Source organism: Chrysemys picta, chromosome 21 (assembly GCF_011386835.1).
Source record: "Chrysemys picta bellii isolate R12L10 chromosome 21, ASM1138683v2, whole genome shotgun sequence".
NCBI classification, from domain to species: Eukaryota; Metazoa; Chordata; order Testudines; family Emydidae; genus Chrysemys; species Chrysemys picta.
The window spans coordinates 18,047,005-18,068,315 of NC_088811.1; the positions used below are offsets into that span (position 1 = coordinate 18,047,005).

General features: G+C 55.1%; 1 protein-coding gene and 1 long non-coding RNA gene across 3 annotated transcripts in view; one reads left to right on the forward strand and one right to left on the reverse strand.

Annotated features, from left to right (window-relative positions):
* Positions 1 to 6,227, forward strand: LOC122173977 (uncharacterized). Its single transcript, XR_006175098.2, has 2 exons — positions 1 to 170; positions 6,004 to 6,227. It is a non-coding gene; the product is annotated as an uncharacterized LOC122173977 (long non-coding RNA).
* FBLIM1 (filamin binding LIM protein 1) overlaps positions 2,211 to 21,311 on the reverse strand; it is a 25,911-nt gene continuing 6,810 nt past the window's right edge. Inside the window, exons 2-10 of one of the 2 annotated variants that reach the window (XM_065575322.1) lie at positions 18,084 to 18,197; positions 15,979 to 16,057; positions 14,757 to 15,051; positions 11,583 to 11,758; positions 7,915 to 8,041; positions 6,629 to 6,795; positions 5,390 to 5,568; positions 4,402 to 4,519; positions 2,211 to 2,715 (exon numbers count right to left, since the gene is read on the reverse strand). In XM_065575322.1, the coding sequence (XP_065431394.1) occupies positions 2,602 to 2,715; positions 4,402 to 4,519; positions 5,390 to 5,568; positions 6,629 to 6,795; positions 7,915 to 8,041; positions 11,583 to 11,758; positions 14,757 to 15,051; positions 15,979 to 15,984 (1,182 nt within the window). In that variant the 5' untranslated portion in view covers positions 15,985 to 16,057; positions 18,084 to 18,197 and the 3' untranslated portion in view covers positions 2,211 to 2,601. The remainder of the gene's footprint in view (positions 2,716 to 4,401; positions 4,520 to 5,389; positions 5,569 to 6,628; positions 6,796 to 7,914; positions 8,042 to 11,582; positions 11,759 to 14,756; positions 15,052 to 15,978; positions 16,058 to 18,083; positions 18,198 to 21,311) is intronic. The other variant, XM_005281769.4, reaches the window with a different exon arrangement.

Consider the following 21,311-nt stretch of genomic DNA (forward strand, 5'->3'; position numbering starts at 1 on the left):
ATCCCGCTCTCCCTCCGTGATGTGCTGCTGGTTAAAATCCCACCCCTGAAAGGAGAGGAGAGGCTGGTGGAGTTCTATCTCTCACCAGCTGTTGTTGAGTAGCCAATGCTCCAAATAACCACCAAAGAGCAAACTGTGAGCCTTTGGCGGCGTAACGTGGGACACCGCAGGTAATTTTCCAGGGTGAAGATCCTCTCCCCCCCCCATTTCAAATGGCACTCGTTTAACGTTGTACTATATGGATCAATACACTCATGGCCACATCCACCAACGATCGCTGTCCCCGAGCTCTCATCTAGCGCTTTTCATCAGTAGAACTCAAAGCACTTTACACAGAAGATCAATCTCATTATCCCCATGTCACAGATGGGGAAACTGAGGAACAAAAAGGCAAAGTCACCCAGCAGGCCAGGGAGAGTTCAGACGAGAACCCAGTTCTCCTGAAGCCCAGTCCAGTGCGCTACCCACTAGGAAACACACCCATCAGGCTTACCAGGACCTTTTTGGCCTAGTGATACTGCTCTCTTCTTTGACTACAGTTGAGAATGGCGTTTTGATTTAAATAGGGAAACAACTGAGCTGCTCCCCTCGGAGAGCACCCCCATTCCCACAAGCCAGAGGGTTTATCCCAGGCGAGGGGGAGAGGGATGTTAAAATACTGGCAGCCCATCAGCTGCTCTCCCTTAGTTGGGGATCTTGTATCTGGCATCATTTCCTGATGCTAGCAAGAAAGACGTGTGATTGGCCAGCGGCAGATGAGAGAGAATCCAGCGTCTTGGCTTGTTTTAGGGAAGCTGGTGGGGCGGTGTATTTGTCAACTCCTTAAACAACGCTGAATTCTTTCCACTCCCAGCCCCCAGGTTGTGTCATGACTCACAGCCTGCGTCCATTCACCACAGAGATGAAACGGCACATCCAGTAATACCAGGAGTCAATTCCAGAACCGTGGCTCCGGCAGTTCTATGTGCACAGCGCCAGCGGGTTGTCCGGCGCAGATCTGCAGGCAGCTACATCTGATATCTGTCACTGAGGCACCACAGAATTTCAGGAGACATGATCTTAATTAGAGGCCAATCGTGCAGCCTTCGCTCCCTCAAGTTACGACCTGAAGGCTCAGGCCCCCGGTTGCCCCTGGTACGGGGTCATTTTCAGAATGCATAGTGGTGTTCAGCTGCTGTTGTACAAACCTCTTTGGCACTGCTGGGTCATAATTCACAGCACCATTGCAGCGTGCAGTAAAGCAGAGGACTGTGTGTGTATATATGTGACCTGGCTCTGTGGGTAAAAGTCACTCCTGGGCAGGAGACTAGTAAAAACTTATGCACCGCTTAGGTCCTTAAATATATCAGAGGGATAAATATCAGGGAGGGAGAGGAATTATTTCAGCTCAGTACTAATGTGGACGCTAGAACGAATGGATATAAACTGGCCCTCAGGAAGTTTAGGCTTGAAATTAGACGAAGGTTTCTAACCATCAGAGGGGTGAAGTTTTGGAACAGCCTTCTGAGGGAAACGGTGGGGGCGAAAGACCTCTCTGGCTTTAAGATCAAGCGTGATAAGTTTATGGAGGGGATGGTTTGATGGGATACAGTGATTTTAGTCAATAGGTTGATAACAATGGTCAATGATGGGATATTAAAAGTTACTACAGAGAACTTTTTCAGAAGATCTGGTTAGGGAATCTTGCCGCAATGCTCGGGGATCAGCTGATCGCCATATTTGGGGTCGGGAAGGAATTTTCCTCCAGGGTAGATTGGCAGAGGCTCTGGAGGTTTTTCGCCTTCCTCTGCAGCGTGGGGCAGGGGTCGCTTGCTGGAGGATTCTGAGCGACTAGAAGTCTTTAAATAATGATTTGGGGAGTTCAACAGCTGAGTCAAGGGAGAGAATTCTTCCAGGAGTGGGTGGGTCAGGTTTTGTGGCCCGCATCATGCGGGAGGTCAGACTAGATGATCATAATGGTCCCTTCTGACCTTAGAGTCTATGAGTCCTACATTAGCCCTATTTTGAGGGTGCACTGGCCTTCTGCACAGGGGTGGCCTTCATGCAGTTTTAGCATCGACCACTGTTCGTGTCCCTTCCCTTGCCGTGCTCCCAGAGCCGATAGTACAGTGCTCTCCCCCAGCCCCTCTGCAGTTTAGCAAGATCCTCCCAGAGTCTTAACTTAAAGCAGCAGGGGAGTTATTTACACGGTGAGGAGACAGAGCCCTACCTGCTTTGTAACATCATTTTAATCAATCTCACTCGTCCCATCAGCAGCTGCTGGTGTGGTCCCATGCACTGAGCCGTTTGGGGGCAGAGGAAGCCAGCTGGTGTACCCTTGGAAGATAAGCAGAGCCAGACAGGAGGGAAAGAGAGAAGAAGACGGTTCCACTGCCACCTCTCAGGGCTGGTCGCATGGCCGATTAGGAAGCATGCGTGGTAGGACTTTGCTGCTAAAGCTCAGAGCTACTAATATGGTCCTACCATAAGAGAGACAGTCAGGATAGAAAGTTGGACATAAATGAATGCAGAGGATAAGAACACTGCCATAGTACAGCGATTCGGCTCATCTCAGCCATGCGACTGCGTCCACGGTTTTCTGGGGAAGCCCGCCTGGCTCTCTTAGCAGAACGATTCATTCTTCTGTTTGATGTGACAGGGCTTGCAGAGGACGTGGCTGTCCAAGGGGTAGCAGCCGTTCTCCGCTGGCTCGGTGGACAGGGGAATCCTGCAGTTCTGTGAGGTAGAAAGCACGTCAATCAAAGTCAGTCCAAAACGCAGTCATTTCTAAAGCCTCAAGCATCACAGGAATTTCTTTCCTTTGCTGGCCACACACTACTTCCGTTTTGTCGCTTTCATTCACTTGGAACTCCATGAGCGAGCCCCATTGCTGCCAGTGCACGTAGTGCTCCCAGCACCTTCTCCTGCAGACTACTGGCTCAGCCCCCACTTTCGCCAGTTTCAATCAGCCTGTGGCATCCTGGTCATGACACCCAGACTGTCCAGCCAATGAGATGCTGCCTGGGCATGAGGATCTGGGCCCAAACCCCTCCTTCACCGGAGGAATTCAATTAAACCCTGTGCAGTGAGGCCACAGACGGTACCGGCTCCCACGCCACACTTTATGAGGGGGCAGCAGATGTGCTGGTCTTGGAACGTAGCCGGGCACCCACCGCCTCCAGGGACACGCTCCTCGCACCCAGCCAGGTACCCGCCGCCTCCCGGGACACGCTCCACGCACCCAGCCGGGCACCCGCCGCCTCCCGGGACACGCTCCACGCACCCAGCCGGGCACCCGCCGCCTCCCGGGACACGCTCCACGCACCCAGCCGGGCACCCGCCGCCTCCAGGGACACGCTCCACGCACCCAGCCGGGTACCCGCCGCCTCCAGGGACACGCTCCACGCACCCAGCCGGGTACCCGCCGCCTCCCGGGACACGCTCCACGCACCCAGCCGGGTACCCGCCGCCTCCCGGGACACGCTCCACGCACCCAGCCGGGTACCCGCCGCCTCCCGGGACACGCTCCACGCACCGAGCCGGGTACCCGCCGCCTCCAGGGACACGCTCCACGCACCGAGCCGGGTACCCGCCGCCTCCCGGGACACGCTCCACGCACCCAGCCGGGCACCCGCCCCCTCCAGGGACACGCTCCACGCACCCAGCCGGGCACCCGCCACCTCCAGAGACACGCTCCACGCACCCAGCCGGGCACCCGCCACCTCCAGAGACACGCTCCACGCACCCAGCCGGGCACCCGCCACCTCCAGAGACATGCTCCACACACCCAGCCGGGCACCCGCCACCTTCAGGGACACGCTCCACGCACCCAGCCGGGCACCCGCCACCTCCAGGGACACGCTCCACACACCCAGCCGGGCACCCGCCACCTTCAGGGACACGCTCCACGCACCCAGCCGGGCACCCGCCACCTCCAGGGACACGCTCCACGCACCCAGCCGGGCACCCGCCACCTCCAGGGACACGCTCCACGCACCCAGCCGGGCACCCGCCACCTCCAGGGACACGCTCCACGCACCCAGCCAGGCACCCGCCGCCTCCAGGGACACGCTCCACGCACCCAGCCGAGTACAAGGGATGGGTGCTCAGTAAAGCCAGCCCGCTGCAGAACCAGGAGGGTTCCTGGAACTCTCTGAACTGTGCGTGCTGCGGGGGGGGGGGGGGGGAATGGAAAGCATCCCTGTTCACCTGCATGTCTGAGCAATGGCTTGGCCACAGAAAGCGACGTGGCCATGAGCAACCTGCTTAGTTCTCCAATAACCCAGGGAGAGAACCTGTGTTTGTGGAATAAAATCCTGTTTGTGTGGGGCTGCCTCCGGGTGGTTTCTAGGACTTTACACCCTCCGCCACCAAGAGTTTATTTAAAAGATAAAAAATCGGCAGCATCCCAGCAGGACCTACCTCACAGCGATAGCAGCTTTCATGGAAGGTTCGCCCCATGCATTCTATCCTGTAGGCATCTTTCCCCTCCTGTGGGATGATGGGTGTCTCACAGACGCTGCAGATGGAGGCGTACTTCCTGATGAAACAAACGGCCAACCTCTTATGCCACAGCAGTTGCCACGCCCATTCGCTGTAGCAATTCGCAGCACAATTTAAAGCTAGATCCACGTTACTTTACGTGGCTTCTGTATTACTGCACGTGAAACGGAAGTGGCAGACGGCCTGGAATGAGCTGGGTGCCAGGCCGAGCTATCCAGGAAATCACTTGTGGCCCTGTCTCTGCTCTCCTTGACGCTAGCTTTCCACTGGTGGAACTCCGCTGACGACCACAGCGGCGCGAATGAGAGGAGAGTCAGCCCCGGTGTTTAGGAATACTGCAGTGTGAACTAGACGGGGGTGAATAATGAATACATTGAACTAAAGGGGGAAACTGAGCAAAAAAAAATTAAGTCTTGCACACAAGACACAAAGTGAAGGACGCAACCCTGAAAAGCATCCCTCCAGCAGAGGGCCGTTACTCACCCTGGTGGCATCGCAGGGCCCTGGTCAAATGCTACCACGGGAGTGAATGGAAGATTCTGATTGGGTGTCGCTCACCTCCACTTTGCCCAGGGGAGTAATGCCTCCCTGAGATGCAAAGTGGGGGAGAATCGGATCTATTGCACCTGCGGGCTTGGCATCCAACCCTGCTCCATTGGCTTCAGTAGCAGCATACTAAGGAGACACTCCTCAGGCAAAGAGCCCTGGGGATGAATTGGATGAGTAAAGGCTACTTGCTGGAGGGAAGGTTTGCAGGATCGGGCCCTTCAAGTTGTCTCACGTGCGCAAGACTTACCTTTTGAACAGAATCGGGCCCTCTAAACTGCAGAGGAGGGTAGTTTAGGTGCAGAGGCGATTTCGCTCTAGCTTTCTACCCCTCCGACGCGCCACGTATAACGTATCGCACCTGTAGAAATCATCCACGCAGTGCACCTCGTTCTGGTCATTCACGGCAAAGCTCTCGTCCCCGATGCTCCGCCCACACACGGAGCACATGAAACACTCAGGGTGGTACCCGTTCCCCAAGGCGCGGATGATGTGCTCCAGGATCAGACCCTGGCACTTGGCACATTTCTCCAGCGTGTCCTGCGGGAAGGAGAGAGGCAGATAAAGCGCAGAAACCAGAAGTGGATGGTACCATTTGCCCCTCGCTGCGCCCCCAATTCAGCCCTCACCTACGCAGTGAGGGAGGTCGGCCAGGCCAGAGAGCTGGGAGGAACCAGAGTTCAATGCTGTGCGTGGTCTCAGAGACTCTCCCGGCACAGTGGCAGAGCCATTCACGCCTCCACGCTAGAAGCTGCCTGCTAAGCCCCGTGGCCACCGTAGCCAATGGAAGACTGCAGCCTTTGCTGCTTCGCAAAGAACGACACGAATGGATGGGAAACGCTCCCAGGACACAAATGTCCTTCTGGCCTGTAACCATGAGAATCCCTGGCCTTCCTGTAGCACTTTTCAGCTAGGTATTTCCAAGCCCATTCCGAAACATTCATAAATTAAATGCATGTTGGCTCTATTTTGCAGGGGGTTAAAGTTAAGGCCCGGACATGAAGATCTAGATTACCAAAAGCGGCCTGGATCAGGGCTGGCGGATGACACGAACCTGGGGCCTGATTTTCAGAGCGCTGAAGCTGAAGACACTCAGTGCCACTGAAAACCAAAGCCGGGTGCCTCAAGGTGAGTTGCCAGAACTGGGGGCGCATGGAGCAAGAGGCCACGTTTGGAAACGCTGACCTACACAACTTGCGGTAGGTGACACGGAGCGGGGGATGGAACGTGGACTCCCAGTCCCCAGCTCTCAGCACCAGGCACGTTCCCTGCTTTAGATCTGCTTGGGACTGATCCTCAGGCTAACCTACCCCTCACTTCTCCTCCCGAAGATCCTGGGAGTTGAGACCACCCCGCACCCCACAGGATCAGGCCCTTGTTCTGTACAGACCCGTGTCTGAGCCAGTAGCGGTGGCATTACAAAGATGGGTCTTCCCAGAGTAGGGCACTTCTGTATCTGAGGAACCCTTGCAGGTCGGCTAGTCTTGCCGAACTCTGAACCCCTCCTACTTTCCCAGGGGCTCCCTCGGAAGCCGGATTTGACTCCTGAGAACAGAACGACATTGGCCTCTTGGGACGACCAGGAGCCAGTTGCGCTGACCTTGTAGCAAGAGTTGCACATTGGCCGGCCCTCTTTCTGGTAGTAGCGCTGCCCCGCTAGCTGGCCGTGGCACGTCCGGCACGTGAAGCAGTCCGCGTGGTACTGTCTGTTCATGGCTTCTATGGTCGGGGTCCGGGGGGCAATGGCCTTGTGGCAAAAGGCACAGACTGGAAGAAACAATCAAGTCACTTTACTATGGCCAAGGACAATAAATCACCCGGCACCTATCAGCCAGTCAGACGCTGCAGAGAGCTCACCAGGGGAGAGGGCATGGTGGCACCACGGGGATAAAGCCAGGCTGCAGGGCTGGTCTTGTATATTTTGTAGAGGGGGTGAGGATCACCTAGGAATGCACCAGTGTCTTCAATCCCCCACCTCCCGTTCTCCTCCAATCACAGGCCACAGCACCAGCCAAGCTCCTCCCCCACCAGTGCTCCCGCATTGTGAGGTTCCTGCTACCCCTCTTCCCATCCCCAGGCTCCCAATGCCCCCTCCCCCAACAGCCTTGTGGCCACTCCCAGCCCTGGTGCTGCTGATACCAGCGCTCGGTTCTGCCTGCTTGCTGGGCACAGACCGGACACACCGCCCCCTGCACAGGTTATGATTAACATTTGCATTCGAGTAGCACCCAAAGGCCAGAGTCGGGGCCCTGCTGTGCTGGGTGCGGTACAAACACAGCAGAAGGGATGGTGGGCCCTGCTCTGCAGGGCATTTTGCTGTGGGTGCCACAGGGGTCTGTACTCCAGCCCTTACCCACCAGCTGTGCAACTCCATTTGATAGCCAAGCATCTCTCCAGTTCGTTGAGGGTGCGTATCCCTGAGCTAACTAGACATTCTCAGCGCGGCTGCCTATTCTCCCTGCAGCTTCCCATTCACACTGATGGCCGGGACTCTGCCTGAGAAACTCCTCTGCTTAAACGCTCTGTGTGTCCGGGGCCAGGAGAGCGCTGCTGGGAGCTAGCAAAACCCGATCCTTCTATTACTGCACGATCGGTCCTCGCTAACAACCAGGTGAATGCAGCCCCACTGAAGTCAGAATTGAGACCTGTAGGGACAGTTGGGATCTGGTAGACAGACCATGAAGCTGGGGATCCTGGCAACCTGGCATTGACTCTGCCGCTGACTCACTGCGTGGGCTTGGTTAAGTCACTTATCACCATACCTCAGTTTCCCCATCTGCAAAATGGGGATAGTAAAGCACACGCAGCTTTGCAAAGCATCATGGGATCTATGGAGGTCAAGCGCTGTCAAAGAGCGAGATATTATTAATGGACTCTGGCAGTTACCTGTGGAAATGTCTCTTTCCAGGGGCCCATTCACATTCTGTTTCGGGGCCTGGCGCTCGTCCGCTTGCTCCAGACTGGTCGGCTGGATTTTATGCTGCCTCGGTTCCGCTGGGAACGTGGAGGAGGCCTGATGAAGAGGAAAAAGCCATTCTGAGCTGGGGCGGGCATCTGGCTGAGGCTTTGCGAGGGCTCCGTTGTGCAAACCCAGCCGGTCGAAGGCTTGGCTAACGACTGCAGCGTTCTGGGCCTGTGACAGCCGGTGGGGGACGATGGGGTTTGAATCCTGCCGGCTCTGAAGGCTGTCAGACAGACACGCCAGCAAGGCACCGGGGACATAGCGAAGGGCTAGAAAATTCATCCCGTTTTAAATTAAAACCTCTGCCCGGAGAATAGCGACATTTACCTTTAGAAGGACACTGACCTTCGGCAAGAGCTTTGAGATCTGCTGATGACAGCGCTAGGTACGAACCAGGTGCTATTATTGCTATTAGCACACAGCAGCGCCATCACACAGTGCGAGACCATTCCTGCCCCCGAGAGCGCAAAGTCTAAATAGCCAAGACAGACAAAGGGGAGGAGAAAGCGAGTATCGTTACCCCCCATTTCCAGATGGAGACACTGAGGCACGGTGCGGGTATTTTGTTTTAAATGACTTGCCCACGATTGCCTAGGAAGTCCAGTTGTTGAACCCAGCTCTCCTGAGTCGCAGCCCTGCCCTCGCCACAAGACCATCCTTCCTCTCATCTCAAAAAGTCCCTGACTCCCAGTGGCCACAGATTTGCATTGACAGTAGAAATCACCACCATAAACAGACAGAACCTTCTCATCCTTGGGCAACCCCATTGATTTCACTGGAATTACACCAGGGAGGGAGGTGGCTGGAAACGTTCCTGTCTGGCTCTGTGTTTTATTTCTGCTGTTTATAACAAGGCCGGCTCCTTTATGTTCTTGGAACCGCTGCGGAGATCTGCCAGCCCGGGCTTGTAGCTGCTTCTCGGAGCTTGTGCGCCGTGACATCGCTGCATCTCATCTGCACTTTCGGACGTGCCGGGATGAAATGCGATTGGGGCAGAGAATTGTACCGTGGGGCTGGACGAAACCTCGAGAGGTCAGCTGGGCCAGCCCCCCGGGCGAGGCAGGACTGAGTAAAATTAGCTCATCCCTGACAGGCACAGGCAGTACCGGGTTTACAATGGCGCCAAGGCCCCAGGCCCACACTCAGAAGGGGCCCTGGCACCCGGACTGTGGCCCCGCCCCCTGCCCCACCCAGGCTCCGCCCTGAGGCCCCACCCCCACTCAGCCTCTTCCCCCCCCCCAAGGCCCTGCCCGGTCCTCTCCGCCCCTCCCCCCCCCCCCCCCCCGTCGCTCCTTTCTGCCCCCTTCCCCCTGTGCGAGCGGTGGGCAGGGCCTTGGGGGGAAAAGGCCAAGTGGGGGCGGGGCCTCATGGCAGAGCAGGGCCATGGTCCAAGCGCCAGGGCCCACAAAAGATTAATCTGACCCTGGGCATTAGTCTAGTTTATTCATAACAATCTCCAATGACGGGGACTCCACAGCCTCCCTAGGTCACCTGTCCCAGTGCTGAAGTCTCCTTAGAGTTCAAAAGGTTTCCGAATATCTAATCTAAATCTCCCTTCCTGCAGATTAAGCCCCCATCACTTCTTGTCCTACCCTTGGTGGAGGTGGAGAACAATTGATCCCCATCTTTCTAACAGCCCTTAACCTATTTGAAGACTGTTATCAGGTCCCCCCTCAGCCTTCTCGTCTCCAGACCAAACACACCAAGTGTTTTCAACCTCTCTTCATAGGTCAGGTTTTCCAAACCTCTGATCGTTTCTGTTGCTCTCCTCTGGACTCTCCAATTTGTCCACAGCTTTCCTAAAATCCCGATACAACAATGCTCTGTGGGCTCAGGTGGTTACTGGTCACTGCACCAATAGAGGGGACCTGGCATGGAGGGACAGAGACAAGAGCAGAAGGCGCAGGGAGAGCAGGAGAGAGAGACAAGCTTGGCTCGGGCATGTCCACAGGGCCTCGAGAATGCAGCATGCAAACAGCAAACCAGGCAGCGGCCTAGCGGGCAATCTGGGTGTACGAGCAGCAGCTGATCCACCGTGAGATGGGAATCTAGGGAGCTTGGGATGGCGGAAGCAGGACGTTCACTGGCTGGAGCGAAGGAGCCAGCTGCTCTCTGCCTCAGGTGCCCTGGAGAGGGGCAGGGGATTGCTTGGCTCCTCCATACAAAGAGAGACGGCAGAGAGCCGTCGATGACAGAATCAGACTAAACATCCGCATCCTTCAGGCGCTGTTATTTTTGGTCAACTTCACTGCCCAAGACGGGGAGGGAAGGGGGGAAGGACATGAATATGCAGCTGACTGGACCCGTCGGGGGGAATATGCTCAGGCCTTCAGAGCCAGGGAGTTTAATGGGCAGCACAAGAGAGATGGTTCCTATTACCCCGCGGGCGAAGGCTGGGTTTGCCAGCTCAGTGCAGCTGCAAGGCAAATCTTGTGGGGTTTCTCAGGGGAATGAGTGGGTCCTTTCCGGTAAGATGTTAGGCTGGGAGGGATCTGGACAATATTTGTGCCTTGAATTTAGTGCTGATGAAAGCGAGGGGCTGGATTAAGCCAAGAACAGCGCAGGTTGGAGCTGTGCCGATGTCCCTCAGTCCCAACCCAGGCCCCTACTGTTCCACCCACAGCTTTGCCGACGCCCACGGGTACCAACGGCAGCGCAAGCAGCTATGCCGGGCCTTGATCCCCGGCAATGCTGCACGCTCCTGGGGACGGTGCGTCCTCCCCAGACGCTATGAAGCGCTGACCCTTCAGCAGGAAAGACGCTCAGTTCCAAAGGCGCTGGGCTCAGATGACTGGAGGCTCTGCCCTAGTGCAGAATTTGGGCTGATTTAGTTGAACGTGATGGAAACCCCAAAATAACAACAAGCAGAAGGTCGGCTTTCTGGCGCTTCTCCTCAGAGCGGCTCCAGGCTGCATTAAACCACAGGCTGGGCCAGCGTCAGGCCTCTGGCAGTGTGAAGAGAGGGGCCCAGGCTCTCTGGACCTCTGCAAAGCCTGCGGGTAACGCTTAAGGGCCTGATTCTCCACAGATCGCTCTGGTGCTGCACCGGCGTAACAAGGCCCTGCAGGCTTGTGTCTCTAGAGCCGCGAGGTTCAGATCTCGACTCTACCCCCCTGGGCAGCAGACTCAGCACTAGGGTACGCAAGGAATTGTGACAGATTAGACAGAACAGCTGTTCAAACATACACAAGGGAGAAGGGGGAAATTCCTCCCTGAGCCTCCCAACCAATCAGCTTCTCTAGTGTAGTGACTCACACGGCCATTGCCATAAGTTCCTAGCAGCTCACAAGATTTGTGCATCTCACAGTCCTCAGCACATGTGTCCTCACAACACCTCGGTGTGGTAGGGCAGGACTATTATCCCCATTCTACAGATGGGGGACCTGGGGCCCAGAGAGGCTAAGTGACTTGCCCCAGGTCACACAAGAAGTCTGTGGCAGAGCAAGGCTTGTCCCCAGGTCTCCCAAGTGAGTGCCGTGACCACCAACCAGCCCTCCCTCAGGGTTCTCAATGCTGTTCTTTGGGCACCAGGGCTAAAAACATCCAGGCGAGCCATGACATGAAACCTCCTCCTCCCACCTTCCATCAATACCTGCCGGCTCACAGGTGAGCTCATGTGCAGCTTCTGCAGATCAGGGCAAAGCGTCTCCAACAACGGGGCGTTAAGTTCATCGGACAGAAGATACGGCGGAGGAGATGGCAGGGGGCTCTCTGGGTCTGAGCCTGTGGGAATGTCGGTCAGGACAGGACGAGGAAAGGAGGAGAAACCTGAAACAAGCAAGGAACAAGGCTGGAGTCTGGCATGAAGTAGGGTGTATGAGGAACTGACATGCTGAGCGAGGGGGACCTGAATCACACCAGGTTAATTTCGTGCTGGTGAACAGGGCCGGATTGGAGATTAAAATCCCTTACCTATCCCTGGGGCTGGCAGGCGTGTGTGTTTACAGCATGTGTGTGTCCCAGGCCTGCCCCTGCTCCTCTCCTGGCGGCCCTGCCCAATCTCCCCCTTCCTCCCCCTTCGGCCCGAGACACACGGATGCCTCCACTTCTGTGCAGCAGAGGGGAAAGCCGTGTTTGGAGCAGGGTGCCCCCCCCTGGATCCAGGCCTTGGGGCTGGTCAAGTTTCCCAGGATTCTTGGATGGTCCGAAAGTGTCTCACGTTGCAACAGTCTCCAGGTAGCAGTGACACCCAGGGTGCCCTGGGTGATGAAACCACTTCTAACCCAGAGCTGAAGGGCCCATTCTTGTCTTTGCTGATATGAAATTAACAAAGTTGATCATTACTAACGGAAAGTCCTGCTCTTGGAAAAGCACCCCCTCCCCCGGCCAAGGAGCATTAGTGGTGTTGGATAATTGGCAGGAGAAAAGTAACGAATGCAGTTCCCCTGCGTAGAACATCTGTTCATCACAGCTTCTCTCCTGCTGCACATCAAAGCGAGGAGCCTACATCTAGAAAACATGGCCCGTCTGTTGGGATCAAGAGGAAACAAATGCTGATTAAAGCATAAAAGAAATCACTCCAGGCAAGGGTGCAGGCGTTACTGCAGCCCCAGGCCAGCTGTGTCTGGGTACCGGGTTTGCTGGTTACTTATTTGGATCGGCACCGCCAGGTGGGGGTTTGATCTGGCTCTTCGGTCAGGGTTTGGTTTTGCAAAGGCAGGGTGGGATCCCAGTCCCTTTGCCTCTCAGCTGAGGTAAGTCAGTGCAGCTCCAGTGAAGGAATCGGAACTAGTCCCACTCCAGCTCTGGCTCTGGTGCCCCGAACGTTTCGCTGGGGCATTGAGGGGCTTTGGGGATTAGCTGATCTCTCCTCTGTGTCCGAAGCAGAATTAGCCCCAGCATCACTGAACCTGCACTGTCAATACTGCAGCCGTGTCGTGCGTCTCCAGCACATGCTCCTGGCAATGCATGGGCTGTGAGTGATCACGCCACCCTCAAAGAGGACGTATGCCGGGCCACTGCTGAGGACTAACGGAGGTGATCCTTCAACTCCAGCTGTGGCTGCCTGTGCTCCAGCTAACCGAGCTCTCCTTTAGATCACGTGGGAGAGTCCTGTGGGTCCAGGTTCTGGTCCCACTGCTCCACATGGCCTCTTTGTGGACAGGCTTGAAAAACCTACTTCCCAAAGCCACGGGGAATTTTGGACAGGCTGCTGGGAGCTTTGCAGGAGAGAGAGGAGGCGGGAGCAGCCCCCGTACCTAGCTGGGAGGTGGAGTTGCTGGGCTGACTTTGTGGGTTAGTGACTGATGGGCATGTTTCTCAGCCTGTGTGCGGCAGGTGTGTCGTGTGTGCCCGTGGGTCATTTAACAAGTGTGCCCAGCTGGGCCCAGCTGGGAGGGGCGACGCATTCCCAGGGCGCTCGGAACAGGAACTTCAGGGATACGTTTGCCCTGGGGAGACACGGGTGAATGAACCCAACTGGTTTCTGTGCTGGTGCTCACTGCGTTTTCACCTGGAGATACGAGGGAGAAGGGAGGGTGCTAAGCTGCGCTGGGCTTTGATAGTGCATCCCCACTCCCGTGCTGCATGGGGCCACGGCTTGTTTGGGGGAAACGAAGGCCCTGCCCCCAAAGACTCTTCTATTTTATTCAAAGGAAAACATCTCTCAAGCTTGGGAGCGGGGTGGGGGGGGGGGGCAAAGTCAAATTGTTAGCTTCCTTCTCAGCAAATGCCCTAATAAATCTCCTCTCCTGCTGTTTGTTTGACTTGCAGCCAACTCGCAACCTGCCCACAAAGCAAACTGCCTTTACCCTGCAGCAGGCAGCCGGGCTGGTTTGTCCTGGTGGCTGCAAACACTGCTGATAACCGATCAGTGATAGAAAGCAGATGGCAGCCGGGAAGATGGGAGCGCACGTCTCCAGCTGGGGGCAGAGTGGGGGGGAGACGGGCCGCGGACCCCAAACTCATGCATTTCAATGCTCAAGGAAATTAAACCCCCTTCCTCTCTGGAAGCCCCTGATCCTGGTCCCAGGGGAGTTTTGTGGCTGTGCAGAGTCTGTCTGCACGGCAGCTAGGAGCGGGCTTCCCAGCGCACTAAAAATAGCAGCGCGGCTGCCACAGCACAAGCAGAGGCTTGGGCGAGCCGCCCGAGGACGTACCCAGGGGCCGGGTGGGACCGTACTTTACTAGCATGTCACGTGCAAAGCCCCCCGAAGTCAATGGAAAGACTCAGGGCTCGGCCCCAGCGATCTGCACTGACACGCACCGAAGGGGAACGGTCTCGCCTCCATCTTCTGCTCCCTCTTCCAAGCAGGTGTCTTGCCCCTAGCCTGCCAGCCCAAATGGTGATTTGCCCCCTAGAACTCCTAGGAGCGAATTCACTTCCACTGCTGGGACTGCCAGCTGGCCAGCCTCCCCGCTCCTGCAGCCATGCCTGGTCCTGTCGGGCTCGAAGCAAGGACCAGCAGGAGGGGGATGAGGGGTCATATTGGGAGCACAGGCCAGGGGAATAGATACAGGCTCCGGCAGGAACCTGCCCCACACAAGAACACCCCCTGCCCTGCCTCCCAGCGGCGGCTCACACCTCCACCCCGGCACAGAGCCTTCAAGGCCCCCGGGCAGTAAACCACTGCCCAGGCACCGTCCTGCTGGGAATGAGGCCATTTCCCAAGACTCTGACCTAAATCTTCCCGAGTGCAGGGGTGTTTGGAATCCAGATCTGGATCCCAGCTGTGCAGCGGGAGCCTGTTTCTGGTCAATTACGACCCACTCTCCGTCTGACGCGTTTCACGGGCCCCGTGCAGTCTGTCCCCTGCATTCATCTTACCTCCGTTGGACAAGCCCGCCGCTCCAGACGAGGGCCCGGCACTGCCCAGTGTCCTGCTGCTCTGCTTGCCGGCCTGACGGCTGCTGTTGGGTAGTTTCTTTGGTGGCGACCCTTGGGGATGGTGGGTCCCATCAGATTTCGTAGCCTCCTTTGGGTGGTCTGAGCTCGGCTGACGCACCTCTGGCTTTACATCAGCCTTGATGACCGTGTCCCTCCTGGGAGGGGCCAGGGTAATGTATACGGAGGAAGCAATCCTCTTCTCCACCTTCCCAGACAGCATCTTCGAGCAGGGGCTCTGCAAGGAACAGAAGCAATGAAAACAGAGCCAGGAACGGCTCTCGCTATTTCTCCAGATGCTCTCTGGTCTCTCTCTTCCAGGGAAGCATTCCACACTCCCACACCACGTGAACCCAGAGCCGCCCCCAGACAAGCACCTCCCATGCTGAGTGTCTCCTGTTCCCACAACCTAAGGCGTGTGTGTGCAGGGGTAGCTGTTGGAGGCAATGCCCGGCTGCTCCTGAGGCGATAAAATTATTTCCTTTTTGGCCGGTGCGCACTCAGCGTTATTACGCCGCACACACCCTGGCGTTCAAAGTCTTCTTTCCTGGAAAGTCAGAAAAAAAAAAACCCCAACCAACCCGTGCAGAACGAGATCCAATAAACTGGCTTGTGACTCCAAGGGGAGTCTAGCCAAGTGTTTGAATAGCAAAGTGCTGCCCGGGCCCCGGAGTAGGGTCTCTCAACAAACAAGGTGCAAAGACCACATTCCTCACTGCCCCAGTCACCCTTCCCTAGAGACAGCTGTTATTCCTGAGAAGGAAGCTTGCTCATTAAAGCAGGGCAAAGGCCAGTTTCTGTTCTGCACCCATTTTCAAGCAGGTCCCCGTGCCTCAGTTTCCCCACCTGTAAAATGGAGATGATGACACTGATCTACTTCACAGGGCACCACAAGACTTAATTCATGTAAATCCCTTTGAGATACTCAGAGCGAAAGTGTTCGAGAGGTGGACAGACTATTATTATAATTGACGTTCATGAGTGGATGGCTCAGGGCATTTGTACTCGGTCCCAGTGTGGGGGTGTTTTTGTACTGCAAAGTCACTAGTTCAAATCCAGCTGAGCTCAGTATTGATCCGAAATGAGTAACGTAAGCTAAGCACATTGGACCCAAATGATACAGTGGGCTGGCTGTTGAGAGTAAAAATTAAATATTGAACAGCACCCTCATTCACTGTGCATTGTCCCTCCTGCTCTCTTTTACTCCAACGGGCTTGGATCAGGCCCTACATGAGTCAAGTGTCCTGTGGAAATAAGTAGATATTACTAGAAGCTGTAGCATGATGCATATGCACAAGGGGCAGAATTAAGGTTATGTGGGCAACCTTCACATTGGCATTTCTTGACTTATAAGTGCTTCACTTTGCAATCTTAATGTGCTTTTAATGTAGATTTATGTAAGGAATAATAACTACACTTAGCAGTTACATTGTGCTTTTCTTCTATAGAGCTTTAGAAAGAGGGCACGTTACAAAGGAGGGCAAATATCATTACCCCTGCTTTCCAGGTGGGGAAACTGAGGCACAGAGCAGGGAAGTGACTTGCCCAAGTTCACCCAGCAGGTCAGTGTCAGAGCAAGGAACAGAACCCAGGTCTCCTGAGCCATGCTGCCATCCCAAAAGGAACACACGTTCTTAACCTTGCTCAGAAGGATGGTACTGAGGGTCCTGGCTCCCACTGACAAGGGGAGCATTCTAAAACAGTGGGGCCTTGACATGAGCAGCCCATCCTTGGGATTATGCTGCCCTGAGAGCCAGCAGCTCCAGTCCTGCCGATCTCAGTGTCCCTGGTGAGAGGTGGGGCAGCAGATGGCTCTTCAATTAGACTAATCCGCATTGTTGTAAATTACCGTGAGACCCAGCATCCCCCTCACTGGGCAGGGGCTGCGGAAGAAACTTACACGGTGAGCTGTTCAGCACAATCTTTGGGGATAAAGCCACCGCCATCGTCGGAAGCCGTTGGGCAAAATCCCCCTTGCAAGCCGTGCTGGAAATCGATCCCCATGCGTTAATGAGAGGATAAGCATCGCATCTAATCAGGGGCAACTGAAACCAGAGAGGCTGTGTGATGGAGGGGGAGGCAGAGCCCTGACAACACGGGGAGGCCTGCGCTTATGCAAACCGATATCTCAGCCAGGTTAATTCAGTGCACTGATACAGTAAGTGCACAGAAAGGGCGGGGGAATTTTCCTTTGATAGCTCCAAAGGAAATTCAGCCCTTGAAGATCAAACAGCGAGCAGGCGATGTGATGAAAGCTCCTTTGTTGACTGGGCTTGGTTACAACGTAGGAGCTCTTTGACCCACACAAGCCTCCTCGCCTGGTGATCTTCGGGAGCACATGGGTGGCCCCAAGCGCTGAGCACTGGAACAGGGAGCTGGAGACTTTGCATCTCTGGAGCACCTGAGCAAAACGGGATTCACAAGAGGGAGGCAGCAGAGGCCAAGGGCTAAAAGCCAAGATGTCAAGAGAGCTGGACGCTCTTCCCAGCTCTGGACTCTCTGTGTGACCTTGGGCAAGTCCCTTCCCCCTGCCCCCACCCATCTATGCCTCAGTTTCCCCATCTGTAAAATGGGGGAATGATACTTACCCGTCTCATGGAGGGAGACCTGTGAGGCTCAATTCACTAGTGTTTTTTTGGATAGTGCTTTGAGATCCCCAGGGAAGAGCACTAGAGAAATGCAGGGTCTTATAAGACCGCCTTGTACCTCTCATATGGCATTATTAACATAGCCCTGATCTACACTGGGGGGGAGGGGGTGGTCGACCTAAGATATGCCGACTTCAGCTATGCGAATAGCGTAGCTGAAATCGGTATATCTTAGGTCGACTTACCTGGCCGTGAGGACAGCGGCGAGTTGACCGCTGCCACTCCCCCGTCGACTCCGCTTCCGCCTCTCGCGAGCTGGAGTTCCGGAGTCGACGGGGAGCGTGTTCGGGGATCGATTTATCCGCGTCTAGACGAGACGCGATAAATCGATCCCCGATAGATTGATCCCTACCCGCCGATCCGGTGGGTAGTGAAGACCTGCCCACGGAGACGCAAGACAGAGAGTCAGTGACTTGCCAGTAGTCAAGGTGAATCCCCAGGTACCTGCTTCTGCTGGTTTTCCCTCTGCTTTGCATGGCTGGAGTGGCCAAAGACAGCCAGAGTCGGGGCCAGAACCTGGCCCACGTATTTCAAAAATACAGCCAGCCACCTTAGCCAGCCCGGACGGACGTTCTGCTAACCACACGGAGCAGGAATTTGAAATACATTTTTAGTTTCTTACCAAGTTTTACTTTCCTCTGACAAGTCGGCAAAATCCCTCTCCTGAAGCAGCTGCCTTCCCAGCATGCACTAGGAGCAGTGATGTGAGTAGCGGCTGCGGTCAGTCCAGAACAGCCTGTCGGGGAAAAGGCACAGCCAGTTATAATCAGTGCTGGGCAGGTGTGAACAGAAATCCCAGCCCTGACGCTTATGAACCATATAAACTGCCTCAGAAGAGATGGACCGAATGTTAAAGACACAGGTTTCCTCTAGAATCCCATTTCAAACTGGATGACATCACTCGGCGTAAACCATCGGTAGCTGGGGCATGCAGAACTAAAGGGACATTCCGTTCTGTATAAAGAGACTTATCATAGTTTCAGGATTTATTTATTTTATTTTATTTATTTCAGTAAAAAGGGGAGTGGGTGGGACTTGTAGATGACTTACGGAAATAGTTTTTAATTGGAATTTTTGCCTTGATTATGGAAAAAGAAAAAGAAAGCCCGGAACAGTTTTGTTCTGGAGGATCTGTTGGACATCTCAAAGGCTGGACTTTAATTCGAGGAGTAGAGGGATCACATCTTTAACCACGGCTTCCTTTCCCCAAAGTGCTAATTGGTCATATACATGAAACAGACGTTAGCGAAAACAGAGTGTGTTTTCAAGGGTCTGATGAAAAGTCCTCTCTTCTCAAGAGCTCAGCTTTCGCTTTCTTCGCTCTTATAATGTCCTCATTTCACTCCTGGAGGGTGACCAGACAGCAAGTGGGAACAATCGGGACAGGGGGTGCGGGGTAGTAGGTGCCTATATATAAAAAAAGCCCCAAATATCAGGACTGTCCCTATAAAATCGGGACATTGGGTCCCCCTGTACTCCAGCCACCAAGGAGACTTCTAGGCTAAACATGAATAGACTTTCTAATGTTAAACTCAAATGGGGGTGCTGGGGGCTAAATAAAACCCTGTCGGGGTTTCTTCATCCCCTGTAAGGAAGCAGAGGATAAACACAAACCCTTTGCAGGTCACATTCGAATGTAAACCTTCCCCATTAGAACCAGGACCCAAAACAACTGGAGCTGAGAAGGAGAAAGGGCAGCCCAGGAGAGATGGACAGGCTAATCTCACTTGTAACATGATGCCCCTCAATGGAGCAACCGCAGGAGGACTCTTGGAGCCAAGGCCGCAGCCGGCTCGTTAATCTGTAGGAGGCCCAGCCCTCACCAGAGGCGGACGGGGTGCTCCACTCAGCGGGCACGGCTCACTCACGGCTCCAAGCACAGCCAAGCGCAGAAAAGCAGCCCACCCGCGTCCCGGACGGAAAGTAAACTGGGAAGTGTTGGTTCCATGGTGGCGCTCAGGGCGGGACACTGGGGGCTGATTGTAGTCTGAGCCATCTCAGGCGTTGTCAAGTTGTTTCAAAGCTTTGACTGTTTATCTGGATCATGTCCCTTTAAGGCAGAATCCCCCTCCCCCTCTTCACCGTGCCAGGGGAACCTCTGAGCAGCTGGTGACTATACAAACCATACGTGTGCAAGCCGTGTGTCACAGCAGGCCACGGCAGGAGGTCCCTAGCTCTGCACTCGGCTCCTTTCATGGGCTTTAAACAAGCCCTTTGTCCATCTGTGTATTATATGTTAATATCACCTTCTCATGTTTCCTTTCCTTTATTTTCACTCAAAAGAAAAAAAACCCAAGACAACATAATCCCCCGGCCCCTTTCCTGCGCGTACTGAAGAGCTGTTGAGATGGGGCCCGGTTTGGAAGATTTATTTCCGTAAGCAGGATGAACTGGAATCAGGAGGGGCGGATTGGGACCACAGAGCCGACCAGCCCTTTCTGGAGGAACTAGGACACCGATCCTGCAATTCCTTACGCCCCGAGTAACTGAACACGCGCATTAATTGGTGGCTGCGGGATCAAGGGGTGATGAAACGGAGAAGGATTTGGACTTTCTTGGCATCTTGCACAGGAGAATCTCACATCCTTTCACAAACAGTAATTACACCTCTACCCCGATATAACGCGACCCGATATAACGCGAATTCTGATATAACGCGGTAAAGCTGTGCTCGGGGTGGGGGGAGTTGTGGATTCCGGTGGATCAAAGCACGTTCGATATAACGCAGTTTCAGCTATAACACGGTAAGATTTTTTGGCTCCCGAGGACAGCGTTGTCTCGGGGTAGAGGTGTAATTAGGCCTCCCTCCCGCCCAACTCGGTGAAGTCAGAATGTATTTTTTACCTTTGACAAATGGGGAAACTGAGGCCCAGAGAGGGGGATGCGACTTGGGCAAGATCAGCAGCAAGGCTGGGAGTGAAACTCATGAAGTCTCACTGCCAGGCCCCTGCTCTAACCGCTAGACCACACACCCTCCCTGGGTAAAAAGGCACAGGGCAGTTGTGGAGCTGTCCACCTGAACTCCCAGCCCCTGCCAGGAGAGCTGTGAGGAGCAGACTGTGGGGGTTGGGGGTGGCCCGGGACCAGGCCCATAGAAGAGGGAACTGCCCCATTTTGCTGCCTTAACAGGAAAAATCCAGAACCCTTGGTGCTGCCCTTAGAATCCCCTGCCCACCTCTAGCAGCGTCTATCCATGCATCTCACAGCCCGTGGACGCATGCCCCCGGGAGAGAGGCAAACAGCACCACCCGGATTTTACAGAGGGGGACACTGGCAGGGAGAGGAAGCCGCTTGCCTGCGATCCCACACGGGGACTGGTGGACAAGCCTCTTTAAAACATTCCCAATAAGTCCAGAGCTGTTCCCAGGCCAGGAAGTCGTTTTCCAGGTAGAGAGAACAGGGCAGAAACCTCCCTGCTCTGCACTTACGACCCCCCTGTGGCTGTGGTGGGAAAGATGAAAGGCTCAGGGTCTGTACAGCCTTCCGGCCCAGAGGCCCAGGGTTGGGGATTAGTGGAACTGCAGGCTGTTAGCTCCCTTACCCAGCCGCCTGGGGGACCCTGGATAAAACCTGCAGCTTGGCTCTGACTCCTTCCCTGAATGGGGCGTGAGCCAAGCCCACGCGCATACGCTGGCATCCGTCCTGGCCACCTCTCCATGGATTCTCTGGTTCGCACGTGTGGAGCCACCATCAGACGGTGAAGACTTTCAGTCAGTACCCACCCGGGCTGGACTTGAACCAGTGACCCAGAGGTGCACTGATCCAAGGAGCACATCCCCTGAACACCGGACCCCACACTTGCTGGCCTGGGAACAGTTAAAGTGTGTCACAGACGCTCCACTTCACAGCT